Here is an 11,413-nt window from a genome sequence, read left to right on the forward strand (position 1 = left end):
AATTTTTTAATATTAATTTATAGTATCTTTTAAATAAATAATTATTATTTTAGAAGTACACAAATAAAAAAAACTATTTCTAGCATATAAAATAATTAAACTAATGAATAAAATTAATTTAAAAGATTTTTCCCAAAACCTCTGACACTGATTTTATTTGGGTATAATATTTCAAAAAAGGTTTTTCTAACAAAAAAGTTCTATTATTCTTACATAGTAATAATATTAAAACTACAGTAACTATCAAGTACAGTTCGCTATTGTGTTCGCATTTTTTTATTATATTATTCAATTTAATAGGTCTTAAAATTCAATATTCATATTGGTTTTAATTATATACATATATATATATATATATATATATATATATATATATAATATTTTGCAATATATCTTTTAAATAAAAGTAATATTAAAATAACAGTCATTGCCTTGCAGAGCTTTTGGGGGTGGACGACGGTTCTGTATTATCATCCGTGAACCACGCATTTTCTCTTTCTGTGTCGTTAGTTTCGTGAAAGTGTTACAGTGGAAAAGCTAGGGTTTCACACCTCTTCTCTCTTCTGAACCAACCGGTGAACCATTTCTGGTTACCACCTGAGCTGTTGCGGCTCTATTTTCTCCGGCAAGCTTTTCCGGTGACCCATAACAGGTTTCTTCTTTTAATTTTCAGTCCTCTTCTTCCTTCCATTTCTAATCGTCTTTTCTCGTTTATTTGTTTTCTCACTTCTTGTTCTCAGTGTGACTTTTCTTGTTCTTCATATGTTCAATATTCTTGAGCTTCGCTTTTTCAAGATTTCAGAATTTAGTTCTCTCTTTGTCTTTTTTAATTTCATGAATGTTGTTATATGCATTTCTTTTTTATTAATTTTATTCTGCTGTTTCAAGTTTTATGTTGACACTGTCAAGACCCACAAAATTCACACTCACCTATATATTTTGTTCTCCTTGGCTTAAACCATGTAGATGGCGGTTTTTTTGGCTTACAATTTATTAGAAAAGATCGTCTGGTTGAAGATAATTTTGATCGATTGCATTGCATTTATAGGGATAAGACTAAGAAAACCCCTTTGCACAGGAATGACCAAGGCGCTGTTCAGCATGGTATCTTTTGGAAATATGAAAAACCAGACCTAGTTTTAACTGAATTTTCACTTCCAACCTTTTTTGCTTTTCATTTTTTAAAATGTTGTTGTTAGTCTTCAGCTTCTCAGAGCCTTACCTATATCCTCCCTATTTTTCACCTAATCGGCGAGGTTTGGTTCTTTGGTTTCCTACTGTTTAACATAAACTCGTAGTACCAAATCGATTGGTGAGTAGTCCCCTGGAGTTTTAAATGCAAAGTTAGAAAATCATAAAGGTTTTTTATTTCTGAGTTCGCGAAGCCGTCTCTGCCCTCGAATGGGAAATCAAAGAGTGAGGGAAAATGGGGTTTGGAGAAGGGATTGAGAGATTTGGACATTAAGAAGGAAAATGTAAAAGAATACGAATAATAAACCAGTACTTTTGTATTGTTTTAAAGTTCAGTAAAATATCCAACTCAGCTCTATTTTACTTGAACGGGTCTTGTTTTGAAATATTATTTTTTGAAACATGAAACTTACAACTATACCTAACAGGTCCGAAATATTCTTTTTGCTAGTTCACAACTTGTTTTCACTTGGAACACCCCGTTTTCTCAGGTTATAAACTGGTTTTGACTTTGTTTTAAACTGACCTATAGCTGGTTCTGAACCTAAACCATTCACCAAAAACTAGATTATTTTCCAAACCAAACTATTTTGACAGTTTATTTTGGTTTGGTTTTATATTCTAGTTCAAAACTTCCCTGTAAAGGTTGTTGACATCTATGGTGCTTTGCTTTTAAGACCTTGTGATTTTAGGATTCTTTGATGCTATGTTATTTTTTATAATGTTTCAAAAGAAAGCAGTTAATGATGAGAGTTTGTTTACTATGTTAATGAAGGGTAAAATGGAGACAGAAGTGGTGGATGCAGAGCTTGTGTTGCCAAGCTATCTTAGTTTTAAGAAAGTTCAAATGTACGAGAAATATCCTAAAGGCCAAGCCAGGGGCAGGCACTGGAAACATCTGAAGCAGATAATTCAAGCTGAGAATTACCAGAACTACCCTCCTGATGAACCCAATTGTGAGCTATTATTCCCTCTGTCTGTACTTTCCTAGGAATCAATTTAGTTGTTTTCGTTGCAAAAAATATGAAAAATTATCAATGATTGAATATAAAATAGTTTACAGTCCTAATCACTTCAGTTATACTGAGCACTCTAATCAGCATAGGTTGGTGTTTTCAAGCTATTCTATTAGTCAGTTATGTTGAACTGTGATATGGAACATACGGTATGGACCTCACTGTTAGTATAATAGACTTTCAGGCAGCCTAGTACTACCTCAGTCGGTAATGACAGCTTAGAGTTAGTTTCATCCCATAAATACTCCCTTTGAAATCTGATCAAACTGAATAGAAAAATAACAGTTCAGTTTATTGTATATTCTCTCATTCTCTATCTTCTAGTCTGTGCAAGCTACTAAGTTTATGTAAATACATGTATTTGTACTTTAACAAATGTACTAATGCAAATTCTTTCAGTTTACTTAAATCTCTCTTTGAATTCAACTTAGGTCTTGTTTCTTCAGAGGCTATGTAATGTATTTCAATATTGGCTATTTGTATGTATGTTTGCCACTTACGTGTGCCATCCTTGCCAACGAATTTTAATTATATATTTTTAATTTGGATTATCTTGCAGATGTGAATATTGAGTCACCTCCATCTATGCATCCCTGCAAGAAAATTTGTGATATTACTGGCTTTGAGGTATGTTGTGATATTCTTTTTGAATTACAATTATATGATCTGATGGATCATTACTGGTAGCCCATTTGGTGTTTGCAATAAAAGATTTTACCCTAAGACTTAAAGGACAGTTCTTCTTGTATGCAGTAGTTTACTTAGTATATATGTAAAAAGACTCAACTGCCTTCTACAGAATTTGTGAAAATATTCGATGTCTTATCTATTTCTTTTTTGTAAGTTGTCAAATTGCGATCTCATACTCTAGTATTCATTTGAGCAGCTTGTTAATTGACCTGGCTGCATGCTAACTCAAGAATTTATGCATATATACATTGGCGTGGAATGTGCTTTTACCTCTGTTTAATTAATTATAATTTTTTATGCTGCAGGCACCTTACCATGATCCTAGAACTAATCTTCGGTACGCAAATACGGAGGTTTTCAAAATCATCAGATCTCTTCCTAATGAGTATGTTCAAAGATACCTAGCTCTAAGGAACGCAGCAATCGTTCTTAAGTAGTTGTGAATGAAATCTTTAGAATGTGAATGAGTCTTACTATCACGGCATTCTCTCAACTGGTCTAGTGTCAATCTGTCACCACTTTGTATTGCAAGATTTGTGACAGATAACATTGGCGGTTGGCCAACGAATGAAACATGCTGCATTTACCCAATCTAGTATTTTGATCTGTGTTCTACAAAGGATAAATATTTATTTAAATGATCATAATATCATTGAAATATATAAAATAAATATTTTTTAAGTATATAAATTGTATTTGGAATTTATATAAATTTACACGAAGATAAAAGGAAGTGAAAAGGAGTGCAGAGTGAAAAGAGTGAAGTTTCACCTTACAAGACATGAATCGACTATATTAAAAATGAGTAAATCGGTAATATTTTCTACTCAATGAAAAACTCTGACAATGGCAAGTTTAGTTTGACACCCTTTTTTTTAGTAGTATATTGTGTGCATAATATTTATTAATTTTACTCATAATCAAGTGATGTAAAGAGACTTCGGAAATTATCTTTAAAGAGCTCTTTATTTTTAGCCATATATCATACAAGGTATGATCTCGAAATTTTGGTTGTATTTCCAACACAATTCATTCCAAGAGAACCTAATTCACAATGACACATCATTTTATTGTTTTTATAATTTTTTTTGAAGTACTTGAAGTAGTAATAAAGAAAAAAAATGACATTTTGTAATTATTAATGAAATAACTATAATAATTATATTTTCTATGAAGTACTGGAAAATATTATGATATAAAATGTGTAACATATCATTTTAGTAGTATAAAACTAATAAAATAAAACATTCATAATAATATTTAAAAGCAGATTAACAATATAAAAAGTATATTAGTATAGTCCTTCCCTAGTGCAGACTATAGAAATATATCGTTTATACAACAACATCAAACCTACGCACCAATTACTCATACATCTGTTGCAATCTCAACTCTAAGTATAGACTTCCCATCCTTTAGAGGCGTCTCTAAGCCTACATCTTCATTTGCTCTCACCAAAATTTTGATCATCGCAAAATAAGAAAGCAACACAAGACCACATAATGCAAGGGTAAGCTAGTATAGAAAAGAGAAATCCTAAGGCCATCATTAAAACATATCAATTACTAGTCATACATAGACAAACTACAGTAATTCACATAATTGCACAGACAATTGACACTAAACTCAATTATTTGGATACATGCATTTGGAATCAAAATCACTGGAGACTTGCACTTGTGGTAGCCTCTATTGGTCTGCAGAACCATTGCCAATGAGTTTTACCTTACCACACACAAGGTTAATCCATCATCATTTAGGGCCATTATCCTGCCACATACTAAGACCTCCTACTACCCTCACCACATGAACCATTCTACTCTAATTGAGTGTGAATGATTCTTAGAGTTTCAGAATGTCACCTTACTTGAATCCATAGTCCAATGCATACACTAAAGTAACATCACCATAAAATAAATCATTATGATCACAGTTTCACAATGCTTAAAGCTTACAAGTTTTTCAACCAAACATCAGGAAAATTTTGATAAGTAGAGATGTTCATTTCATGGAGAATGATATGTAGGATTGGAATGAAAAACAAGTAGTTGAATTTGCTGATCAAGTTTCAAAATCTCAACTTGATAAAAATGAGCTAGTAAATGGCATTTTATTAGAGGTATGATCATTTGCTAATATCTACCAAAGATGTAACGTGGTTGTGCTTGAACCAACACATTTTTTGGAAGTAGAAAAGGGTACAAAATGGATTACAACAATAAAAGAAGAACTCTTAATGATTGAAAAAAAAATGAAACATGAAAGTTGGTGAGAAGACCCACAAATAGAAAAGTGATTGATGTGAAGTGGGTATTTAAAACCAAGTCAAATCCTAATGGCTTAATCATCAAGCATAAAAATAGACTTGTTGTAAAAGGGTATGCTCAAATTTTCAATGTTAATTTTTATGAAAATTTTTCTCCTGTTGCCAAATTAGATACAACTAGACTAGCAGCGAAATCAGTTTTATTTTTTCCATTACCACTTACAATCAAACACAACCAGACCTTCCAATTCAACACAATCAGACCTGCCAATTCAACACAATCAAACTTGCCAATTCAACATTCCAATACCACATATAGATTTGGCAATTACACACAATTCTTCTTCTTCTTCTTGCAACACACCATCCACGTTTGTCGATGCGAAATGTTTGATATGACACATAATAAACTTGTCTAACATTGTTTACTAGAATGAATGGATCAAATGGTTGGTATCTTAAACTCATTTGAAGTTCAACAATATTATACTTAAGATCCACTCTTGTACCTCTTCTAGAAGGATAAAACCATTCACAATAAAAAAACAAATACTCTCTTTGGAGAAGTACAAGTGTTGTACTTTAACTCATATATTTTAAGAATTGTCCCATAAAAATCATTATAACCACTCTCGGTGAGGTCCTTGACGTACACACCACAATTAATTGTCTTCTTTTCGTTAGACCATGCTTTGGTGTGGAACTTGTACCCATTGACAAAGTATGTGTGCCATTCTATGATGCATCTCATGGGCTAATTTGCCAAATCCCTTAGCTCTTGATTTCTAAGACTTAATGACTCATTATAAACCTACAAAGATGTGCCAATGGAGAGTTACATCAAGTTTTATAACAAAGGTTTCATTAATTAACAGGACCATACTTACTTCATTTCTGAACCAATAAGGGAACTTTGAGTGTATGTTGGTAGAAGCATTTGCTTGAGGTATTTGTTCAGCCACAAGGCATAAACTGTTAAAAGGATACAAGTTGCTTAGAATCATTACAATACCGGTTACGTTTTACAAAACAAGATTAGAATATACTCAAGGTAAGATTTAACTTCAGTGCAATTGATCAAGACATGCACATAAACATAGTTGAATTCAACATCAGTTAACCAATTAATGCACTCCTTGCATGTGTGATGACCAACTTGTTGAAACACTGATAATGTTGATTCAGATGTTTCACTTTGCCATTGTGTTTCATTCTTATGATTGCTCGGTACCAACTTGAAGTTCTTAAAATAATGAGAACAAAAGTATGTGGTCTCATGATGCAAGTAAGCTGCACAAATTGATCCTTCTACTCTGCTTTATTTTTTACACAACGTTTTGATTCCCCTATAAATCTATATGAAGAAAAGGAATACATTAAGGAAGGACAATAACAAGATATACAAAATATAGTAATCATATCACCTTTCAAATGGATACATCCACCTATATTACACTGGTCCGCCAAGCCATGCTTCATAAGATATGCTAATGTTATCACATTTTGTATATACATAAGTTTGGTACAAACCACTTTTCTTAAAATTATAATAAATAAAATTAATGTAGCCAACTTAAACATGATTGTTACATGCTAGTAGCTTAATCAAAGATTAAACTTAAAGCCAAGTCCCTATTCCCAGCTGAACATGGAACATACTTTACAAATATGCATAACTAAAACCAATACAAATACTAGATTTGGGACCACTTTGGATAAACTTTTCCATAACCATTTCCAGAACAAGAAAGTAAGAAATAAAAAATTCCTTAAGTTAGTACTAACTTAGCAGTCCACAATCATGAGTCTAGACAAGCATATGTAAATAATGTTAGAGTGAAAGATAGCTATCACTTTATTACAAGATGTCACAAATGCATAAATTTTATGAGCAATGTCAATTATACCCATACCTCTTGATGTTGAACCAACTAAATCACACCACACCCAATCTTAGATGCAGTTGCAAAAAGGGCACCTAAAACAGAAGTGCAAAAATATTATTTACAATTATAAATAGTAATTCAAATTAGGTTGGAATAAAGGTAGCAAGCAAACCTTTCTTGAGTTGTTAGCACAAAGCAATAGCTCCTCAACCCTTTAGCTGAATTCGTTCACTAAACAACAAAAAAGGACCAATAAATTGTACAATGATCAATGGTTGAACAACTGAAAATCCACCTGCAAGTGAATAAATTTGCAATTAGTTTGATATCTCAGCCATCATTCACCAAATATTAATGCTTTGCAAAGCATATAATTGGATACAGAAACAGGGCCCTAAAACCTCCATAAATGACATTTACTTTCAACCTCTAGAAATGGAACAAATTGAACTATATCCACTTTGGCATCGCGTCCATATCAACTCTCAAGCCTCTCTCCCTTGTCTACATCTAAAACCTAAATAAGAAATTAGAAAACAAAACTATTTCACAAAACATGGTTCATACCCAATTCACAACATTACCTAAGCCTGTGAAACAACCAGAGTGACGCCAAATATGGCAATCTCCATCGACAACAACTCTCATTCAACCAAAGACTCTCGAAAGTAGAAGAGAAATTGCAATGGGGTCACTGGAGGAGAGCGAAATCGGACACCGGAGGACGTGCGCCATGACCAACGGAAGGAATTAGTGAGGGAGGTTTTATGTCGCGCTTGCTTTACTATGAGGGAGAGTGTGGTTTTTGGGAGCAAATGAAAAACGAAGGGGAAAATGAAATCAAATTTAATATTGTTCATCTAATTACTAACGAAATAAGTCATTCGGTAATTCAGACTGAAAGTTACCAACGGAATTACTAACGGATAAGCAGTACCTTTTCAAATGAATAACATTACTGATGGAAGAATCTGTCAATAAATTTTAATAGAATAATCCATTGGTAACTGGAGTGTTTAAGCGTTTGGACAAAAACCAATAGGAGGGTGAATTGGGTTCTTAATAAAAATTGTGCTTTTAAAATTCTTCCTTTTAATATCAAAGATCAATTAAAATTATTTCCTTTATTTTAATAAACACAATAAAATAAAGAGAGTAGAAAAGAGAAAATTGTACAAAGTATTTATACTGGTTCGGATCAAAAGACCCTACGTCCAGTTGTTAATCTCTCAAAAACGAGATTAACTCAATCACTAAAATAAACCAAAGTTACAATCAATGATAAGAAATATTAGGGTTTAGAAAACACTTCTCTTGAATCACACAAGAGATGAAGACACCTCCCTTGAAATCCACAAGGGATGAAAACACCTTCCTTGAATCACACAAAGGATGATTGGCTTCTTCTAGCAACAACAGCAACACTCAATCACTCAAGATCCCACTTGATGAAAGTTATCGCTCTACCCACACTAGGTTTTTTCAAAGTCTTCCCACAGAGAGTTGTCAAGTACTCAGACTTCTCTAACTTCTGTGTCTTGATAATGAAAGCCTACCACTCTATTTATAGAAGCCTATTTAGAAATTAGGTTAAGAATATGAAAAGTTAAGTCGCAACTGCCATAGATAATCGATTATCATAAGTGATAATCGATTATCACAAAAACTTTTCTAAAAACATTTTTCTTGTTGTGAAAATCTATTATCAATCAGGATAATCTATTATCAGCAGGTGATAATCGATTATCAGCAGTGATAATTGATTATTCCAGAGGCTTTGCTCAAAAATCAGTTTTAACTAAGATAATCGATTATCACTAAGAATAATTGATTATTCTAGTAAGTTCTGCAGATAAATAAAATTCTCTTGGTGTTCTACTACTTGGGTTTTGCCTTCTTGACTCTTGACATACTAATTTAATTATTTTAAATAACATACACAAATTACAAGACCTAAACAACTAAACCCCTAAGTCTTCAATGTATCTCTTAAATCAAAGCATTCTTTTAAGTCTTTAACATTTTTCTATGCACATCATCATCAAGTCTTCCATACTTCTTCATAAGTCATCATCATCATCAAAACTTTTAATTGGAGGAAGATGTTCATCTTCTTCTTTTTGTCAACACCATCGATTTATATCCGTCGATAAATATTGTTGTTCTTGTAGTGTATACTCCAATGTGCTAGAAGGAGAAGTTGAGCGAAAGAAGAAGTTGAACCAATTGATGAAACATTTTACAGAAGTCTAGTTAGTTGCTTAATGTGCTTAACGACTACTAGAGCTGATATCTTACATTTAATAAGTCTATTATCTATGTTTACCAATTATGCAATTGAACCACTGATGCTAAAAGAGACCTAAGGAATGTGAAAGTGACATTAAATTTTGGAACTAATTTTTCACATCAAAAATATGTATTGCAAGGATACTCTAATAGTGACTAGGGAGGTTCTCTTGATTACCTGAAGAGCACTGCAAGCTACTGCTTGTTTAGATCATACATATTCTCATGGTGCTACCAAAACCAAAATATGGTGGCACAATCTACAACAAAATATGAATTCACTACAATTATTATTGTTGTAAATCAAGCTTTATGGTGAAGAAAAGTGTTAGTAGATTTGAATATGAAGCAAGAAAGATGCACTAAAGTATCCGTTGATAATGAAATTGCTATTGCTATTTCAAATAATCTTATTTTTCATGGAAAAAGCACACACTTTAACATCATTTTACTTTTTCTTCGAGAAATGAGAAAAGAAGGAACATTTGGTTTGATTTATAACAAATCTAAATTGCAACTTGCTAATATATTTACCAAGCTTTTACCAAGAAGCAAGCTTGAGTTTCTTAGAAAAACAATTGGAGTGTACAACAACAAAAGCAAGATGGTGTGTTGAAGTTGTACTTTAGTTGTTGTTTTGTTATTCATTCTGAAATATTTTAGCTATTTTATTTATTTTTAATTAATGATTTTTATAATTGTATTTAAAGTTCTCACTAATCCAATAAACACATGGAATTCACACAACACTTTCTTATTGACTTCCTACATAACTTATTTATTCTTTCATTTCTTTTAAGACTTCAATAGACATAAGGATATCTTCATGGACGCATAAATCTTTGGATTAAATGCCATCAATGTGCTTCAAAAGGAAGAAAAACATTCCTTAACATGTTATCCCACCATAGACCTTCCTCCTATTAGAGTGATGCAATATGAAAAACATGCATATACTCCTAGGTTCAACTTAGTTATTACATCTTTTGCATGCGTAAGATAAGAGTTTCTCATGCACAACGATGCTATATATATATATATGTGTGTGTGTGTGTGTGTGTGTGTGTGTGTGTGTGTGGAGATATGCCATTTGTCATTTCTTTTAATCTTACCAAGCCAGTTGGACTACCTTATCATCTTAAGCTAATCATTCCATTGATGGATAAAAGATTAACAAGCTTAAACATATATAAGACCAATGTAGACCTAAACAATCTATAACTAAGTCCAAAGTATAAATAAATAGAAGTTTTGATACTTATTTAACTTGTTTATGATGGTTAACATATTTGTGCATGTGATTAACCGATTGGTCAAAGTCAACACAACTTGACCAATCGGCTACATCAACACCCTTTGATATTCAAGTTGAAGCACCCATATGAACCGCATAGTCCCAGGATTGGTGGAAACTTTACCACCTGAATCTGTAGACTTAGTTTATCATTATAAGCGCCAATATGTAAGAAGCAATGATTAGTGAGATAATCAAGTAAGATCAAAAGTGATAACACATGGTTCTCACGAAAAACACTATAAATATAGTTTAGGTCAGTAAACACTCTAGGTTTTAAAAGCATTTATTATCTTGTTGGACCATAACTAATTTGAGTCTCAAAGTATCTCAATAAGTATCTGATCTCGACATGTATGACCAAATTCAATAGCATAAAGAAAGGATACTTTAGTCACCTGCAAACTAAAAGAACTTGTGTGAGTATGAGCCCATAAGTTTTATAAAAATAATCTTGAATCACAAACTACAACACCATTTGAGTCATATCATCCACATGCTAAAAAAATTATTTCTTCAACAATTTTTATTTCAATGCGAATAAAATTATTATATAAAATAACTATTTAAGGTAACTTTAAGAAAATAATTATATAACACATTTCTTATATATAACACATTTCTTATAACATATATAGTTACAGATTAATCGATAGAAATTACTTAATGTATATTATTTAGAAAATCACTAAATAATAACCACTAAAACAAATAAAATGAGAAAATAATATATTTAGATCGAAAAATAAAATATACAAATTTAGGGTGAATTGCAAAAACT

The 11,413-nt window shown here is 31.9% G+C and overlaps 1 protein-coding gene across 2 annotated transcripts; it reads left to right on the forward strand.

The window, feature by feature from the left end:
* The first annotated feature begins 415 nt into the window (after positions 1-415).
* Positions 416-3,581, forward strand: LOC114178476 (chromatin-remodeling complex subunit ies6). Of its 2 annotated transcripts, XM_028064417.1 has the most exons (4): positions 416-652; positions 1,967-2,147; positions 2,767-2,834; positions 3,203-3,581. In XM_028064417.1, the coding sequence occupies exons 2-4, from the start codon at positions 1,973-1,975 to the stop codon at positions 3,332-3,334; spliced, it is 375 nt and encodes a 124-aa protein (XP_027920218.1). In that variant the 5' UTR covers positions 416-652; positions 1,967-1,972; the 3' UTR covers positions 3,335-3,581. The 2 variants fall into 2 exon arrangements, with proteins under 2 accessions (XP_027920218.1, XP_027920210.1); XM_028064409.1 differs by lacking the exon at positions 416-652 and having other exon boundaries at positions 1,948-2,147.
* The last annotated feature ends 7,832 nt before the right edge of the window (positions 3,582-11,413 follow it).

Source organism: Vigna unguiculata, chromosome 1 (genome assembly GCF_004118075.2).
Source record: "Vigna unguiculata cultivar IT97K-499-35 chromosome 1, ASM411807v1, whole genome shotgun sequence".
Taxonomy (NCBI): Eukaryota; Viridiplantae; Streptophyta; class Magnoliopsida; order Fabales; family Fabaceae; genus Vigna; species Vigna unguiculata.